This window comes from Pseudophryne corroboree, chromosome 5 (genome assembly GCF_028390025.1).
Source record: "Pseudophryne corroboree isolate aPseCor3 chromosome 5, aPseCor3.hap2, whole genome shotgun sequence".
NCBI classification, from domain to species: domain Eukaryota; kingdom Metazoa; phylum Chordata; class Amphibia; order Anura; family Myobatrachidae; genus Pseudophryne; species Pseudophryne corroboree.
Window position 1 is genome coordinate 692,146,472 of NC_086448.1, and position 20,648 is coordinate 692,167,119.

General features: G+C 43.7%; 1 protein-coding gene across 4 annotated transcripts in view; it reads left to right on the top strand.

Annotated features, from left to right (window-relative positions):
- Nucleotides 1–20,648, top strand: part of DNAJC5B (DnaJ heat shock protein family (Hsp40) member C5 beta) — a 158,009-nt gene that overhangs the window by 85,139 nt on the left and 52,222 nt on the right. For all 4 annotated transcript variants that reach the window (XM_063923822.1, XM_063923820.1, XM_063923821.1 and 1 more), the window contains 2 exons: nt 12,135–12,348; nt 12,601–12,775. In XM_063923822.1, the coding sequence (XP_063779892.1) occupies nt 12,135–12,348; nt 12,601–12,775 (389 nt within the window). The remainder of the gene's footprint in view (nt 1–12,134; nt 12,349–12,600; nt 12,776–20,648) is intronic.

Below are 20,648 nucleotides of genomic sequence, written 5' to 3' on the forward strand. Positions count from 1 at the left end.
CATCCGTAAGCCAATAAGATACCGTTTTGAGATCCGAGTAAAACCGAACCCGCTCATCTCTAATTCTAACTATATGAAGCTACTACAAAACCTGTTGCAACTAGGCAGATCTATGTAGGGGTCCAACCACACACTACATAGATCTGCTCAGTCACTCACAATGCTGATTATTTCTCTGACAATTAATTTGCAAGTGTCATATCCAGGATTAGAACCCACAACCTTTTACACTGGAAGCAGACACCTTACTGGTGGAGATATCTGCTCTTGCATAGGAAGTATGAGAATTCTAACTATATGAAGTTACTTGTAATTGTCAGAGAAATAACTTTATATAGTTAGAATTCTCATGCTTCCTGTATAGGAGCAAATAGCTCCATCAGTAAGGTGTCTACTTCCAGTGTATCTATAATAAAGAGGGTGTGATTTGTAAGGTGCAGTGACTAGTGGGGAAATCGGCTACGGAAGAGATACCGGCTGCTGTCAATTAACTTAATTGATTAATGTCGCTGAACACATGGAACAGGAGGAGAGGTGCCCCCCTTCAAAGCAGGAGCCCGGCGGCAGCTGACTCCGTTGCCTCCCAGAGTTCTGCCTCTGATCGAAATGTCTAATGGGAAATTCACCACTGATAAAGGCACAGAAATACAGGCTAGATAAGGAGTGAAGCAGACACCCATGGCATGGAGAGAGACTGTCAAGCAGCAGCAGCAGCACAGATCCTCCTCCTGCCACTCCGCTGTCAAGACTGCCAAAGATCCTGCCTGACAGGGGCAGCCTCGGCAGTGATGGGCATGAGGATGGTGAAAAGTAGAATAGGGACAAAATCTAACACCAAGCGGTCTGGCGTTACACTTAGTATTGTTGTACTTTAAATTTTGAGGTCACACATGCCAAGAAGCAGCAAAAAACAGACATCAGGAACATCTCTATACCGCATAAGAAGTCGTATATAGGACAGTAGTGCTAATATTTACAAGGTGGGTTCCATAATGGTTACTAAGCTTTTGCTGAAAGAGACTTTCGATTTACCACAATCTAAGCCAGTTGCTTGTCCAATAAATTACATGGATTGCAACTGCAGCAGGAATTAGTAGGATAATAACAGAAATAATAATATATTAGTAACAAAAGTCTATCAGGCCACGGCATGACAAAGGATGGGTCATATATTGCAATTCATACTTGCTGTGGACTGGCACAGGTGATGAGTGACCACAATTGGTCGGACTGCTTTAATGTAGGACTCAGTACTCAGGCAACCACTGCACAGGTGGCTGTTGTTGGTGTTCAGTTTTCCAGAAGTCCCTCTGATGGCAAAACCCAACAGTACACCTACAGAGTAAGGACATATTTACTAAAGTGGAGATGTTGCGCATATCAACCAATCAGATTCTACTTATTTATCTAGCACCTACTAGAAGATAATAGCTAGATTCTGATTGGTTGCTATGGGGAAAAAAAATTAATCATGTTATATTAAAGAAGCATTAGAGGGTCAATGATGCAGCACTATAATAATTTAAACATAACATACAGTACAGCCTCTGACTATGGTGTAACACAGTTCTCCTTTCTATGCGAATATGTTGTTATGCTGTATATGCCACCAGTGTAAACCAGTAACAACATAGAAATGTGCTAATCATTAGTGGAAACCAGTAAGAATGTGCTAATCATTCAACTGGTAATTATACGCATCCATCTTGTACATTTCATTTGAAGCAGCTTCTGAAATCAACACAATCATTTACATGTATTGAGCGATCTGATAGATTGGTTATCTTAATAATGCTTCAACCATTTGGAAAGCTGTTGGAGGCTCATCCATTCATTGCAATTCTGCCCTGATGGATATATTTACATTTAGAAAAGTAAATGTATAGAAAGCGCCCATTATTCTCTTATGCATGATTAAGCCTTACATTTGCATTAAGAGATATGTTTAATAGCTTGTGCTGTTATATTGTACAGCAAATTATGTTACCAACGATTTCCTCTTGTGCAGGGATGCATGAAAACAATGTATCATGTATGATTCTGTTATGGCTGTATGGAGTACTGTAGACTCAAATATCATAAATGTTTTTTTTTTTTTAACTTTTAAGTCCAGTTTTAAACCTTTAACAATGGCACATACTACTGTATATACATAGCAGCCCATGCATGGAGCAATGATTCAGGATACCTAATCTACCGGGACCAGAGCACCTCATCCCCAATCAGCAGAAATCAGATTCAATAAAGGTTGTTTAAAAACCAGACCATCATCTCCCCCACTGCATCTCTCAGCCACACCGTGATCTCCCCCTGCGTCACTCATCCACATCATCATCTCCCCCCTATGTCTCTCAGCCACACTCTCATCTCTACCCTGTGTCTCTCAGCCACACCATCATCCTCCCCTGTGCCTCTCAGCCAAACCATCACCAGCCTGCATCCCCTTCACTCTGTGTCTTTCAGCCCCGCCCTCCCCTCTGTATCTAAGCATCCCGCCCTTTACTCTGTGCCTTTCAGCCTCCCCCTCCCTTCACCCTGTGTCTAACAGCCTCCTTCCCTCATCACTCTGTGTCTCTTAGCCTCCTCCCTTCACTCTGTCTCTCAGCCCTCCCTTCACTCTCTATCTCAGACTTCACCCTTCACTGTGTGTTTCTTAGCCTCCCCCACTTCACTCAGTGTCTCTCAACTTCCCCCACTTCACTCTGTGTCTAACTGTCCCCCCTTTCACTCTGTGTCTCTCTGCCTCCCCCCTTCACTCTGTGTCTAACAGCCCCCACTTCATTCTGTGTCTCAGATTCCCCCATCAGTCTGTGTCTCTCAGCCTCATCTCTGCCTTTTTAGTCTGTCTGAGGTGGAAGGTGAGGCCAGACATATGCCACAGGAAGTACACAGCAGAGTAGGCTCTTCATCATGCCACGGCCAGCAGCATGACATGATATCTGCGTCACACTCCCAGCAGCCCTTGCTAAATAGAAGGAGCTGGCATCCATCCAAGCACTGTGGATTTGTTCAGCAACACAGTTTATTACTAATGGTGGCTGCAAGGTGGTCGAGTGGTACAGTGTACCGGCCCATACTGCCATACTTGCACCACTGGTGGTATATATCGACAATAATTCTGTGTGGGTAGAAAGTAGGAAAAGAAACACAGTTTGTATGATGCACCATTGGCACTACATTTCTACTTGTCTTCTCTTTCCTCTTTTTATACATGAAACTGCTATTATACAATATTTTGGATTCAGCCAACTTATTATAGACACATGGATTAATAAATATGACCACCAACATGAATATACACGGTTCATACATGCTGTATATTGGCAAGTGATATATGGAGATTAATAAACAGTGTGTGTGTGTGTGTGTGTATATATATATATATATATATATATATATATATATATACAAACTCCGGCACTTTCTCACCAGCAGCCAAGGGCTACGTGTAATACATCCTCCAATGGCGGCACTCAGGAATAAATAAGGAGACTCAAACAGCAGCTTGTTGCCTAACAAGCTGCTGTTTGAGTCTCCTTATATATTCCTGAGTGCTGCCATTGGATGATATATATATATATATATATATATATATATACATACACACACACATGTATACAGTACATAGATAGATAGATAGATAGATAGACAACGTATGTTAGAAATATTCAAATACTGCCATCAGTATGTAAGTTGTATTAAAGCTATGGTTATGGGCAGGTGCAGCCTGAAAGCACACTCTGCGGACACCCTTATATTTTACTGATGAAAATTAGTCATGCAGCTTAACTTTTGCAACTAATCGGTTTCTGGGTCCTGGCTTTCATTCCTAGTACTAAATTCTATTACCCTTATATTATGCTAAGAAATGAAAACTTTAAATCTCTCAAGATTTTATTTTGGAAAAGCAATCATCCTTTCCCCAAGCTACAAAACAGAGATGTGTAGACAAAGACTTCAGCAGACATTATTATCTTTGCCAAGTACTAAGGTGAAGCCGTCGCCTACACAGAGCACAGAGTGGAGGCTGTTATTTTATAGACTAAAACCATATTCATGACAATGCAGCCTATCAGTTTACTAGGGACCAGGGACACCTCATTGCTTTGGCCTCAACTTTGTCCATACCTGGTTTCTAGCGATTTTATAGGTTTCATGCTAATGTACATGAATTCAGTTTAGAGAACCAAAATGCCTCCACTGTGGAGAGGCAAATGGTAAATCAAAATGCTTAGAAATGTTTTGTTTGCATTTATGGACAAATCAATCTCTATGTTGAACTGTTAGGATCAACGAGAAACTGCACCTCTGTGTAGGTATTGTGCGGTTTATTACTGGTGTTATTCCGCCTTGTGGTCACATGATATTTATGTCATCTGGATGTTTAGACCGGCGGTGGTTTTTTCCACATATGACTGCCAGTCTCAGCAGCCAAAAAGACACATCTAATGACTCCAATGGTGTAACGGACATCAGAACTTTGGGGTCTATTTACTAAGCCTTGGATGGAGATAAAGATGCTGGTGATAAAGGGGGTCATTCCGAGTTGATCGCACGCTGCAACTTTTTGCAGCCCGTGCGATCAACTAGATGCCGCCTATGGGGGAGTGTATTTTTGCATAGCAAGGCTGCGATCACTTGTGCAAAAAAGTGTAGAACAAGACCAGGGTAAGAGATACTTACCCTGTGCCATGAATCCAGCGTTGCAGATTTACGTCAGACATCCGCCCTCCAAACGCCTGGACACGCCTGCGTTTGCCGCACCACTCCCAGAAAACGGTCAGTTGACACCCACAAACGCCCTCTTCCTGTCAATCTGCTTGCGATCGGCTGTGCGAATGGATTCTTTGTTAAATCCATCGCTCAGCAACGATCCACTTTGTAGCCGTACAATGTGCCTGTGCATTGCGGTGCCTACACATGCGCAGTAGTTACCTGTTCGCTGCGCTGCGAAAAACGGCAGCGAGCGATAAACTCGGAATGACCCCCATAGTACCAGCCAATCCGCTCCTAACTTCCATGTCACAGGCTGTTTGAAAAATGACAGTAAGGATTGGTTAGAACTTTATCTCCATCCAAGGCTTAGTAAATAGACCCCTTTATCTTTAACCAACTAACAAATATCAGTTTAACCAAATTTGAGGCAGCAGGCAGCATGTCCGTGAAACACGTAATAGGTTTATACACAATATCAAGTTTATGTACTATGATGTGCTACATATTAAAAACATTTGTAGATTTCTGGGATTTCATTTCCAATAAATCTGAAAAGATGCAAAATGACTTAATATTATCAGTCTGAATGTTGTCTGGTAGAACCTGCACCAAAGAAGTATCAAATTCACCTGGATACACAGGGGTAAATTTACTAAGATGGGAGTTCTATTTAAGATGGGATGTTGCCCATAGCAACCAATCAGATTCTACTTCTCATTTATCTAGCACCTTCTAGAAGATAATACCTGGAATCTGATTGGTTGCTATGGGCAACATCCCATCTTAAATAGAACTCCCATCTTAGTAAATTTACCCCCTAGAGAGAGGTTTCCAGAGTCCTTTCCTTAAAAGGAGCAAACATTACCAGTTTACAGACAACAAAGTTCCCTAATTGGGAGGGCTCGGATCCACTTGCCCCAACGTGACCATAACAAAGCCTGATTGTGGTCAAGTAAGGATGTGGCCTGTAATTTGGGAGCTTGGCCTAAATTTCCAATCAGAATTATTAGAACACAAGGACACGATCAGGAGCACTCAAGGTTCCATGCCAATCTGTACAGAATAATTATTACAAATGTTATTAATAAAAATCCGAATTGACAATACCATAATAATAGTTACAAAAACAGGTGTCTATATCTTGATACATATAATTATTTGATTATCATGAATTATCCCCATAGACTGACATTTATTTTGCCCAATTTAAGCTGTTCCCTATTTATAGATGCAATATTAAAAAACATTTCTCTGAAGGATTTATCTAATTGTACTTCAGATGTATTTTTGACATTGCATCTAGCTTTATTAGCTGGCAATGTACTGTGTATAGACAAGTTTATTTTGAAATGTTTAATGTAAATGAGTGGTTCATTAATTACTTGCCAAAGGTGAAATCTGTCATGGAAAAATTCACTATGAGGAAAATTGAATTTTACATAACAGACAGGGAAGGAATATTTACATAGCAATCATTGTTAAAACTGACAATATTGGTTTACTACACATAATAAGTAATTATGAGGATATTAAGTAGCTCTTATGAATTAATGAATTAAATAGATATTTCTGCAATATTTTTGAATTGAATTGGTGAAACTGTTTAAAAGTTAATTGAGTCATTCGTTTTGATGACTTTAATCATTATGATAATGTATGTACATGTATTGTCGCAGTTTTAAAAATATAATCTTGTAAATAGTTTTCTGCAGCTTTTGTACTAAATCGCCTCTTCATTTCGTTTAAAGCCTATCATAGTAGATTGGTTTGGTATTTCTTACAGCATGCTGTCTAATTTGGAATTAATTGTGATGACATCGGTGCATCTGTGTTAAGAATGTATCATTATTTAACCAATTGTTTCTTACAGTTTAATCTCCTCTATGTCTGATCAAATATTTCAAACCTCGCCTCCATTAGGTAGATTATTTGTGGTGCTAAATATTTGTGTTTATTTTTAATTAACTTATTAACCAAGTTACTTTGTTCCAATAGGCAAAAACATGCAAACCTCAGAAACAAAACTATACAGTAAATTTTTTGGACATTGTAGCAGTATATAATGTGGGCAGTATCAGTGTCAGACTGGGGCATGAAGGGCCCACCGGGGAATGCAATGGTAGGGGCCCATGATTAGGGGTGTGGTCAGTCTCCAGAGGGGGTGTGGCCAGCCACTACATTGGATTGCCTAACCATTAGTGAGTGCATGGACTGGGCCCCTTGACAAATATATAAATACTGCTAGTGCGTGCATGATAATGTACCAGATAAATATTGGCAATGCACTGTAGAGTATACATCATAGTCCTGTGCAGTATAAGGTAACATATGTATAATGTATAAGTCAAGTGCACAGTCTGGATCCTGATCACTAGAGGAGGAGGGCCCACCGGTGGTTTCTCCTATACCCCTGTGGTCCAGTCCGACCCTGAGCAGTATATGTTTTGGACTAACTTTACATAAATTCGGCAAGCTGTATATGGGTTAATGAAAATGATAACGTCTAGGATTTAGCAAATAATTCTATGGTTAAAAACTGGTTGCAGGGCAATAACTAGGGGTGTGTGAGCGGTGCCGCTGAACAAGGCACAGGGCGCTGTGGGCTGCGTTGTCACTGCCCCATGGTCCCTGCCAGGATCTGTGCTCCAGGCAGGTACCCTGCAGTCTCTGCAGCCCTCCAGGCAATGCTGCACACACCCTTCCCATCATGACATCATCCGCCTGCCAGCCACGCCTCCTTTGTGCTGCCATTGGTAAAGGGAAAAACTGTCACAGGGCGCCTTGTAGATCTGTTACGGCTCTGTTAAGTTGTTGTGGCTTGAAAGACCAAACAAAACTGCAAGCAAAGTTACAATTTACTATGCTGTAAATAAGTATAAGTATTTTGAAATAAATGTGTTTTGTTTCATGTAATAATTTTATTGAAATATACTGTAGGCTTTAATTTGAAGTGTGGGACCAAAGAAACCTGTATTGATACAATGACATCACTAGGCTTTCCCTGTTATTACACATGCATTACTGAGGATGATTAGCACTCATTACATATCTCAAGGAGATAGCATGTCGCTGTGCCCAGGGGTACCATCAGAAATTGTGGGGCACAGGACTGACAAAATAGGCTACTGCTACCTTGTACCTACTTTATGATTGTGATCTGCTTAAAATTGATTCAGAGAGGGCTGATGCACAGGGAAGACTTGTTTTTAAGAAGTTCTCCCTGTGCATCTGCCCACTGTTGTTGCGGAGCCTGGTGCAGTTCTCCAGGTATTAGTTATAGTCGCCAGACGCAGACCCCCCTCTCTATCCTGGCCTGGCACTCCAGTCCCGGCAGTCCCTCCTTGATGGCAGCCCTGGATGTGCTATGCTGTATCGTCTGTTTGTAGTCTTTCTTCTATTCTCTAGAATCTCTGTTAAAATGATTGATTGTTGATATGAAATAAGTAACTGGACCCTTATCTCACACATTAGCGTTGGCATTTGCAGTGTCAGGACTGGAGTGATAAAAAGTGTCTGTAGTATGTATTAAATATGCTTCTATTGAAAGATCTCTAGATACAAATTGAGCAGGTTCTTATGGCATTTCAAAAGTTTAAACTTTATTGGACTAAGCACTGAAGTCATCAACTTTAATGACATTTGATACAGTCTTTTGCTTGATTGAAAACCTGCTCTTGACATCTTAAAATAATTTAGTTATTCTGGGTTGTATACTATATCTCAATTTACTCACATGCTGTTGAAGAAGTGGTTGCTATGGTGGAACCATGGGTTTTGCGTGGATCACAGAGTGGCAGATGCATGAGTTACAGAGTAACAGAGTTTAGAATGTAAAAGGCTAATTCAGGTTGGATCGCAGTGTGCGATCTAACTGCAAAAATTACAAAAAAGATGCGGGAGCATGCACAGCGCCCATCCTGCGCATGCGCCCGCATTTTCTGTGGGGAGGGGCTTCAGAAAATGCGATCGCCTCTGCCTGTCATTCAGGCAGAGATGGGCGCGGGGTGGTTGGGACGGCATGCTCCGGTTCTCTCTGTTGGTTGAAGGCAGCAAAAGGGGGAGATGCGACGCGAATGGGGCGTAAACGCCCGCAGAGGCATCCTTAATTTCCGCTAACAAGCAGAAATTGCGATGCGATTGTAATTTTTGCTTGTTGAAGGGGGGTGGCGGCGGTCAGCATGCTGGGCGGCCTTGCCCAGCAATGGCCGGCCCCCAGAATGCGAACAGTAGGATTGCAAAATCTGCTAATTAGCAGAATTTGCACTCCTTACTGAATTAGGCCCTAAACTCGCAAGAGCAGGGCCTTCTCCCCTCATGTGCCTTTCCTTCTATTACTTTCACTGTCTTATACTCCATACTTCCTTTCTGGCGCCTAACCCCAGGTTTTCCATACTTGTCCTATATTGTCTTGAACTGTACTTTTAATAAAATTTAAGGATCCTTAACTCATAGGGTTCATATGAGTTAATAACTAAGCAGATATTCATTGGCTATTGAAAAGAAAATAGTGGACAAGATGTGAAAAGTATTGTGGGCAGTACAAAGATAATATATTAGCATTTTCTATCATTTTCTATCATTAAAAATCTGTTTAGTTTAGTGGATATGTACCAAATTACTGTTACTTTTCATTATAATGTAGCATGGACAAGTTTTACAAATTTCATTCTAATAGATAGACGGTGTATTAAACCAATGAGAGAGATAAAGTGGAGAAGGTGCCTATAGCAACAAATCATTTTCTAGCTAATGTTTATCTAGCACAGTCTAGAAAATTACAGAATCTGATTGGTTATTATGAGCAATTTCTCCACTTTATCTCTGCAACAAATCTCCCCTTCTATGGGGCAGATGTAATAAGCCTGGAGAAGTGATAAAGCAGTGATAAGTAGAAGGTGATATCGCACCAGCCAATCTTTACAGGTTTGAAAAATGACAGGAGCTGATTGGCTGGTGCGTTATCACCTTCCACTTATCACTGCTTTATCACTTCTGCAGGCTTAATACATCTGCCCCTATATATGTAACTTTCTTCTGTCCAAGTACTATAAATATACTGTATTTATGCACTGAATCTGTCTGCTAAATCAGTATGATAACATAGAAGTTAAATGTATGTAAAAATTGTAAATGTATATATTTAATACAAAATGCACCTAGCAATCCTAATACCAAGCAAATAAAGTTTGCTGTAATTTTCCTTTGCATGCAACAAGTTTTATTAGACAATTTTGTTTTTTTCACTCCAATAGGCCCAACGTTGCCCCATGTGAGGTCACATTCAACCAGATTTCTAGGAATGCAAGATAATTTAGCTGACAATTCCCATGTCTGTGATATTTAGGAAACAAAATGTGTCCTCTGTACTTATAGATTTGGGGCTAAATAAAATAACCCGTGAGAAGCAGGAAGAGCAGGATTTTGGGCGAGTCTGGTCGGATTTTTAAAGCGACAATCATTTACCCAACCTGGTTATGCCATGTAATGATTGACGCTTTAAAAATCAGGCCAGACTCGCACAAAGTCCCACAATTCCTGAATCTCTATATTTAGCCCTTGGTATTTCAGCCTCATCAGCAAATACCTAAATGCCCACATTGTTTGCATGCACTTCTGCTAATTTAGGAATCAGGCCAATTATCTGGATTTGCATTTTTGGGCAGCTTTACTCAGGAGGTGTGAGAAGTAAGGAGGAAGAGACAGGAAAGGAAATTTGAGGGACAGGAAATAGAGAAAGAAAGAAAACTATCCGTAGATAAAAGAGATATAAGGAAGTAAAGGAAGTAATATACAACAGATACGTAAAAATCTGAAGATAAAAATTAATTAGAATCTATATGGGAAAGATATAGTTTTAACAAAGAACAAATTAACAATAGGAGTAGCTCACTGAGAAAGGATTACTATGTTGATGATCTACACTGTTTTTGGTTCTTGTAATCCAAACACACAAAATAATAGCTTACAAGCTTGAATTGGATGATGGCAACAGTAGTGGATTTTACCTAAGGCCGCAGTACTGCAGCCCCCCTATCCCCCGCCCTGTAATATCTGCAACTTCAGTGAGCTCAGCTGAACCAGTTGCAGTCAGTGGCTTCACTGTGACTGGCAGTGACTTCCTATTGGAAATGCTACCTGCCAGTCACCATCAGGACAGGCAGTCGCATTGGGAGGTGTTTCCTCCCTCCAGGACTGCCAGACTGGGCTGCAATTAGCTGTGAGCTGGCTTCCTGTAGTAAGCCACTCCCTGTCTGATCGTCAGCCCAATCCGGCTTCTATGCGCTGTAGCCGATGCAGTCTATAGAAGGCGAGGGTTTGCTCATGCGCACTCAAGAAGCCACTTGTGCGCATGCGCAGTTTTCAGCATCTGCCAGATCCATTGCGCAGGCGCCTGCTTTTTCCTCTCCGGTATGGGAATAGACACCACCCCTGCCAGAAAAAAATAGGAGCCGCCGATGGACAGGAATATCGGGAAGCAATATCTGAACAATTCTTTGCACAACTCTGCATAAAATTGTATGACCTATGTAAAAGGTAGTACAGGTTGAGTATCCCTTATCCAAAATGCTTGGGACCAGAAGTGTTTTGGATATCGGATTTTTCTGTATTTTGGAATAACTGCATACCATAATGGGATATCATGGTGATGAGACCCAAGTCTAAGCACAGAATACATTTATGTTTCATATCCACCTTATACACACAGCCTGAAGGTCATTTTAGCCAATATTTTTTATAATTTTGTGCATTAAACAAAATGTGTGTACATTAACACAATTCATTTATGTTTCATATACACCTTATACACACAGCCTGAAGGTCATTTAATACAATATTTTTAATAACTTTGTGTATTAAACAAAGTTTGTGTACACTGAGCCATCAGAAAACAAAGGTTTCACCATCTCACTCTCACTCAAAAAATTCCATATTTCGGAATATTCCGTATTTTGGAATATTTGGATACGGGATACTCAACCTGTATTTAAAAAAGAAGTCTGAAGGGCAGATATATGAAAGAAAACAATATCAACAGTGATAGTGAAGGAAAAGTTGGAAAGTGGTGTAAGTGATTACAGAGACAGCAGGTTAGAAAAGAGTAAGGCCGATATACTGGAAACATAGTGAGGTAAAGCAGATGTAACCTTTAAGTCATCCTGGGGTGTAAGAGCAGACACTAAACTAGATTAGCTAAAATGAAAAAATAAAAATACCATGAATAATATACAACACACAACCTTGTGTTGTTTAGACATATAACAGGTTACTTAAAGTATTATTTTTACTCTTCCTAGATCTTAAGATACCACGTGTAATGTCAACTGTATTACTGTAAAATAATGAGTAACAAAACATATCTCCTTTTATGCAATGCTAATCATTCTTTATTATTCTTTATTTCCATTTCATGATGAAAGAAAACTGGCTCTAAAGCATCATCCAGACAAAAATCCTCACAATCCTCAAGCAGCAGACACCTTCAAGGAGATCAACAATGCGCATTCAATACTCAGTGACTTGTCCAAGAGGAATATTTATGACAAGTATGGGTCATTGGGACTGTATGTGGCCGAACAGTTTGGAGAAGAAAATGTCAATGCATATTTCATGCTCTCTAGTTGGTGGGCAAAGGTAATCTTCCAAGCTACAGTAATTAAATACCCTTCTTTGCATAAAACAAATCATTATGTTAAATAATGTTTGAAGTGACCATCTCAAGCTATTATTGATTAAGCTTTTACATCTGAAAATAGCAATGTTTGCACAATATCCCAGGCTACACTAACGTGAATCAATCCAAAATCTGATTGTGTTAAATCCACCCATGCATGTCAGGTGCAATGTAATTGTATCTGATCAGGTGCGTCATCTCTTTGCGTCTAGGGCTTGTTTGCCATCTGTGGACTCCTCACCGGCTGCTACTTCTGCTGCTGCCTGTGCTGTTGCTGTAACTGTTGTTTCGGAAAATGTAAACCCAAATCAGCAGCAGAAGAGGATTACGAGTTGTATGTGTCACCTGAGGACCTGGAAGATCAGATCAAAACAGACATGGAATCAGGTGATGGAAATGGGGAAGTGTTCAGGACACTTCTGATTCAGGACAGAGTCTCCTGCTTTAGAGGGGTCTAATTGAATACAATTGTCATCATTCTTACTAAAGTATTTTCTTTATCAATTAATCTATGGGTAGTAATAAGATTTACCTGGTATTATATAGTGTAAACCTTTGGGGGAGCAGAGATTTGTATTGTGCCATACCTCATAATGTCCATCCCACAATTGTACACACACACACACACACACACACACACACACACACTCACTCGCTCACACACACACACACACACACTCGCTCGCACACACACGCTCGCACACACACACACACACACACACACACTCGCGCACACACACACACACACACACACACACACACACACTGTAACTTTACAGGCTGAGATAGGAGCCCATCCTGGCAAAGAGATGGAAAGAGTGGCTGAGATAAGAGCCCATTAAGGCAGAGAGATGGAAGCAGTGACTGAGATAAGAGCCCAGCCTGACAGAGAGATGGAAGCAGTAGCTGAGATAGGATCCCAGCCTGGCAGAGACATGGAAGCAGTGGTTGCGATAAGAGTCCATCCTGGCAGAGAGATTGAAAGAGTGGCTGAGATAAGAGCCCATTAAGGCAGAGAGATGGAAGCAGTGGCTGAGATAGGATCCCAGCCTGGAAGAGAGATGGAAGCAGTGGTTGCGATAAGAGCCCAGCCTGGCAGAGAGATGGAAGCAGTGGTTGCGATAAGAGCCCAGCCTGGCAGAGAGATGGAAGCAGTGGTTGCGATAAGAGTCCATCCTGGCAGAGAGATTGAAAGAGTGGCTGAGATAAGAGCCCATTAAGGCAGAGAGATGGAAGCAGTGGCTGAGATAGGATCCCAGCCTGTCAGAGAGATGGAAGCAGTGGTTGCGATAGAGTCCCAGCCTGGCAGAGAGATGGAAGCAATGGTTGCGATACAGTCCCAGCCTGTCAGAGAGATGGAAGCAGTGACTGAGATAAAGCCCAGCCTGGCAAATAGATGGAAGCAGTGGTTGCGATAAGTGCCCACCCTGACAAGAGATGGAGCAGTGCGACAGTGTAACTTTATAACATTGCTTCCTGGTCCGGGACCCCGGCAGCCAATGCGCACGTTCGGCCAGACACATGCATCTCTTGGGGGATAAATTAGTAGTCTATAAACTACTATCGGGTAACCAGAATCAGAATCAGCTTTATTGGCCAGGTATACTTGCATATACTAGGAATTTGGCTTCGGATTGCTATACAACAGCCAAGTAGGTAACAGATAATCAGGTGTGTGTGTGTGTGTGTGTGTGTGTGTGTGTGTGGGGGGCAAGTAAAGTCACACAGATAGGAATACCGTAGGGACACAAGTGAGTTACATGTACGTCTAGTCAGTCAATGTTCAGGAGTTGAGCAGGTGGACCACTTTTGGGAAGAAACTTTTGAGGCTTCTGGTGGACCTGGCGGGGACGGCCCTGCAACGCCTGCCTAAAGGAAGCAAGTTAAAAATGCTGTAGCCGGGGTGTAGCCGGTCATTTACTATTTTCGTTGCCCGCTTTTTAGCTCTGGACAGGTACAGGTCCTGGACTGAGGGAAGGTCGGCCCGATGATCTTCTCTGCGGTTCTGACCACCTTTTGGAGCCTGCATCTGTACCTCGCGCTGGCGGAGCTGTACCATGCCAGTATCGAGGAGCACAGTACCGACTCCACAATCGCGGAGTAGAAGAGGAGCAGAAGCTTCTGTGAGATGTTGAACTTCCTTAGTTGCCTGAGGAAAACTATATATCAGAATAGATGTCACTCATTGTAACTTGATTGTCAGCTCTTTATAACACAAAAACTAAGTTAGGCAGCAGTTACTTATCGGGAACATTGCTGTGAGCTATACTTAAACTTAAATGTATTGGCTTATGCTAGCCTGAAGCAGTGAAAAGTGTGGAGAAGTGAGCCAGTGGAGAGGTGCCCATGAAGACCAACCAGCTGCTAAGTATAATTTTATAAAATGCATTTTATAAATGTTACCTCAACACTAATTGGTTGCCATGGGCAACTTGTCCACTGACTCACTTCTCCACTCCACTCCACTTCAATGCTTCATGAATCGACCGCTAAGTCTTGAAAAGAGATATAATGGAGAAAAGATAAACTACCAACCAATCAGCTCCTGTCATTTTTCAAACCCAGCATGTAACATGGATATGGGCAACTTCACCACTTGTCCCCTTCTCCACCCTTTAGAAGGTTTTATACATTGTTCCCCAAATTACTATGATGACATATTACACATCATGTGGGGATATTTAGGGATATCATGATACAAATAAATTGTATCTCATTATATGAAACTGAAGGTAAAGATACAATGTGTGGGGAACACTTGATCCATAAGGTAGAGAAATAGTCTCAGCCTAGTGGTGGGAACAGTGTGTACAGGTTCTGCAAGGCAGAAATATTATCAGCCACCAGTAGTAATGCACTTAGTTGTGACTGCCATTTATTTTTATTACCTTTGGATGAGGATTACTTGGTCAAAAGGATGACATGACAATGGTCAACACACATATGGTCGACATACGTTTTCGGGGTTCTTTCATGTTTTTCACTTTTTGCTTGATTTACCATCCATGTTGACTACGATTGATAATAGTTACCTGTGGCAAGCGCAGCAGTAGCAGAGCGAGCCACCTTGCCCGAAAAACATAGCGAGCAAAGCGAGTCGGCAAGGGTACTTATTTCCACTGTTTGTTCTTAGACAGGGTTAAACATCCAAAATGACACCAAAAAACGAAAAAACCAAAAACAAACACGTGTCAACCTTTTTTGCACTGACCATTGTCACGTCGACCTTACCCAACGTCTACCTTTTAACTGTCGACCCTTTGACCCTGTAGACCTAATGCATGTCGACCATATGGGGTCGACCTAATGACTGTCTAACTAGACAGTTTAGATCTTCTATACCACACCCGGATAAAGAGAACCCTTTAGTACTTCCAGCTCTTTGGTGTATCCTTGTGCATGGATAATGTTATGCCTATTCCTTAAGCAACTATTTCTCTCTGACGTCCTAAGTGGATGCTGGGACTCCGTAAGGACCATGGGGAATAGCGGCTCCGCAGGAGACTGGGCACAACTAAAGAAAACTTTAGGACTACCTGGTGTGCACTGGCTCCTCCCACTATGACCCTCCTCCAGTCCTCAGTTAGAATCTTGTGCCCGGCTGAGCTGGATGCACACTAGGGGCTCTCCTGAGCTCCTAGAAAGAAAGTATATTTTAGGTTTTTTATTTTACAGTGAGATCTGCTGGCAACAGACTCACTGCAGCGAGGGACTAAGGGGAGAAGAAGCGAACCTACCTAACTGGTGGTAGCTTGGGCTTCTTAGGCTACTGGACACCATTAGCTCCAGAGGGATCGACCACAGGACCCGACCTCGATGTTCGGTCCCGGAGCCGCGCCGCCGGCCCCCTTACAGAGCCAGAAGCAAGAAGTGTTCCGGAAAATCGGCGGCAGAAGACTTCTGTCTTCAACAAGGTAGCGCACAGCACTGCAGCTGTGTGCCATTGCTCCTCATGCACACCTCACACTCCGGTCACTGATGGGTGCAGGGCGCTGGGGGGGGGCGCCCTGAGGGCAATATAATATACCTTGGCTGGCGAATCTACACCATATATAGTCAGGAAAGCTATATAGGTGTAAAAATACCCCTGCCAGAATTCCAGAAAAAGCGGGAGACGTCCGCCGGAAAAGGGGCGGGGCTATCTCCCTCAGCACACTGGCGCCATTTTTTGTTCACAGTGCAGCTGGAAGACAGCTCTCCAGGCTCTCCCCTGTAGTTTTCAGGCTCAAAGGGTTAAAAAGAGAGGGGGGGCACTAAATTTAGGCGCAATATGTGTATACAAGCAGCTATTGGGGGGAAAATCACTCAGTTATAGTGTTAATCCCTGCATTATATAGCGCTCTGGTGTGTGCTGGCATACTCTCTCTCTGTCTCCCCAAAGGACTTTGTGGGGTCCTGTCCTCAGTCAGAGCATTCCCTGTGTGTGTGCGGTGTGTCAGTACGGCTGTGTCGACATGTTGGATGAGGAAGGTTACGTGGAGGCGGAGCAGAGGCCGATAAATGGGATGTCGCCCCCTGTGGGGCCGACACCAGAGTGGATGGATAGGTGGAAGGTATTAACCGACAATGTCAACTCCTTACATAAAAGGCTGGATGACGTAACAGCTGTGGGACAGCCGGCTTCTCAGCCCGCGCCTGCCCAGGCGTCTCAAAGGCCATCAGGGGCTCAAAAAAACGCCCGTTACCTCAGATGGCAGACACAGATGTCGACACGGAGTCTGACTCCAGTGTCGACGAGGTTGAGACATATACACAATCCACTAGGAACATCCGTTGCATGATCTCGGCAATGAAAAATGTGTTACACATTTCTGACATGAACCCAAGTACCACATAAAAGGGGTTCTATGTTTGGGGAGAAAAAGCAGCCAGTGTTTTGTTCCCCCATCAGATGAGTGAATGAAGTGTGTAAAGAGCGTGGGTTCCCCCGATAAGAAACTGGTAATTTCTAAAAAGTTACTGCTGGCGTACCCTTTCCCGCCAGAGGATAGGTCACGTTGGGAGATATCCCCGAGGGTGGATAAGGCGCTCACACGTTTGTCAAAAAAGGTGGCACTGCCGTCTTGGGATACGGCCACTTTGAAGGAGCCTGCTGATAAAAAGCAGGAGGCTATCCTGAAGTCTGTATATACACACTCAGGTACTATACTGAGACCTGCAATTGCCTCAGCATAAATAGTGCTGCTGCAGCGTGGTCTGATACCCTGTCAGATAATATTAATACCCTAAGACAGGGATATTATTTGCTAACATAAAGCATATTAAAGACGTCGTCTTATATATGAGGGATGCACAGAGGGATATTTGCCGGCTGGCATCTAGAATTAATGCAATGTCCATTCTGCCAGGAGGGTATTAGAGACCCGGCAGTGGACAGGTGATGCTGCCTTTAAAAGGCACATGGAGATTCAGCCTTTTAAGGGTGAGGAATTGTTTGGGGTTGGTCTCTAGGACCTCGTATCCACAGCAACAGCTGGGAAGAAAAACTTTTACCTCAGGTTTCCTCACAGCCTAAGAAAGCACCGTATTTTCAGGTACAGTCCTTTCGGCTTCAGAAAAGCAAGCGGGTCAAAGGCGCTTTCTTTCTGCACAGAGACAAGGGAAGAAGGAAAAAGCTGCACCGGACAGCCAGTTCCCAGGATCAAAAATCTTCCCCCGCTTCCTCTGAGTCCACCGCATGACGCTGGGGCTCCACAGGTGGAGACAGGTGCGGTGGGGGCGCGTCTCGGGAACTTCAGGGACCAGTGGGCTTGCCCACAGGTGGATCCCTAGGTTCTGCAAGTAGTATCACAGGGATACAAGCTGGAGTTCGAGGCGACTCCCCCTCGCCGTTACCTCACATCAGCCTTGCCTGCTGCCCTCGGAGAAAGGGAGGTAGTACTGGTGGCAATTCACAAGCTGTACTTCCAGCAGGTGAAATCAAGGTACCCCTCCTTCAACAAGGCCGGGGTTACTATTCCAAAATGTTTGTGGTACCGAAACCAGACGGTTCGGTGAGACCCATTCTAAAATTGAAATCCTTGAACACTTTTATACGAAGGTTCAAGTTCAAAATGGAATCGCTCAGGGCGATTATTGCAAGCCTGGAGTTTTTCATGGTATCACTGGACATCAAGGATGCTTACCTGCATGTCCCTATTTACCCTCCTCACCAGGAGTACCTCAAAATTGTGGTACATGATTGTCATTACCAATTCCAGACGTTTCCGTTGGTCTGTCCCCGGCACCGAGGGTATTTACCAAGGTAATGGCCGAAATAATTATCCCGTACTTGGAAGATCTCCTTATAAAGGCGAGGTCCAGGGAGCAGTTGTTCGTCGGAGTAGCACTATCTCGGGAAGTGCTACAACAGCACGGCTGGATTCTGAATATTCCAAAGTCGCAGCTGGTTCCTACGACGCGTCTACTGTTCCTGGGTATGGTTCTGGACACAGAACAGGATAAAAAGGGTTTCTCCCGGAGGAGAAGTCCAAGGAGTTGTCGTCTCTAGACAGAGACCTCCTAATACAAATACAGGTGTCGGTGCATCATTGCACGCGAGCCCTGGGAAAGATGGTAGCTTCTTACGAAGAAATTCCATTCGCCAGGTCCCATGCAAGGATCTTCCAGAGGGATCTGTTGGACAAGTGGTCCGGGTCGCATCTTCAGATGCATCGGCGTATAACCCTGTCTCCAAGGGCCAGGGTGTCGCTGTGGTGGTGGCTGCAGAGTGCTCATCTTCTAGAGGGCCGCAGATTCGGCATACAGGACTGGGTCCTGGTGACCACGGATGTCAGCCTTCGAGGCTGGGGGGCAGTCACACAGTGAAGAAACTTCCAAGGACTATGGACAAGTCAGGAGACTTCCCTACACAAAAATATTCTGGCACTAAGGGCCATTTACAATGCCCTAAGTCAGGCTAGACCCCCTGCTTCAACACCGGCCGGTGCTGATCCAGTCAGACAACATCACGGCGGTCGCTCAGGTAAACCGACAGGGCGGCACAAGAAGCAGGATGGCGATGGCAGAAGCCACAAGGATTCTCCGATGGGCGGAAAATCATGTGTTAGCACTGTCAGCAGTGTTCATTCCCGGAGTGGACAACTGGGAAGCAGACTTTCTCAGCAGACACGACCTCCACCCGGGAGAGTGGGGACTTCATCCAGAAGTCTTCCAAATGATTGTACACCGTTGGGAAAGGCCACAGGTGGACATGATGGCGTCCCGCCTCAACAAAAAGCTAAAAAGATATTGCGCCAGGTCAAGGGACCCTCAGGCGATAGCTGTGGACGCTCTGGTAACACCGTGGGTGTACCAGTCGGTTTATGTGTTCCCTTCTCTGCCTCTCATACCCAGGGTATTGAGAATAATAAGAAGGAGAGGAGTAAGAACTATACTCATTGTTCCGGATTGGCCAAGAAGAGCTTGGTACCCAGAACTCCAAGAAATGATCTCAGAGGACCCATGGCCTCTGCCGCTCAGACAGGACCTGCTGCAGCAGGGGCCCTGTCTGTTCCAAGACTTACCGCGGCTGCGTTTGATGGCATGGCGGTTGAACGCCGGATCCTGAAGGAAAAGGGCATTCCGGAGGAAGTTATCCCTACGCTAATTAAAGCTAGGAAAGAAGTGAACGAAAAACCATTATCACCGCATATGGCGGAAATATGTTGCGTGCTGTGAGGCCAGGAAGGCCCCAATGGAGGAATTTCAGCTAGGTCGATTTCTGCTCTTCCTACAGTCAGGGGTGACTATGGGCCTAAAATTGGGTTCCATTAAGGTCCAGATTTCGGCTCTATCGATTTCCTTCCAAAATAGAACTGACTTCACTGCCTGAAGTTCAGACTTTTGTTAAGGGAGTGCTGCATAGTCAGCCCCCGTTTGTGCCTCCAGTGGCACCGTGGGATCTCAACGTGGTGTTGGATTTCCTGAAGTCGCATTGGGTTGAGCCACTTAAATCCGTGGAGCTAAAATACCTCATGTGGAAAGTGGTCATGCTGTTGGCCTTGGCGTCGGCCAGGCGTGTATCAGAATTAGCGGCTTTATCATGCAAAAGCCCTTATCTATTTTTTTTTATATGGATAGGGCGGAATTGAGGACTCGTTCCCAATTCCTTCCTAAGGTGGTATCAGTTTTTCATGTGAACCAACCTATTGTGGTGCCTGCGGCTACTTGGGACTTGGAGGATTCCAAGTTACTGGACGTAGTCAGGGCCCTGGAAAATATATGTTTCCAGGACGGCTGGGGTCAGGAAAACTGACTCGCTATTTATCCTGTATGCACC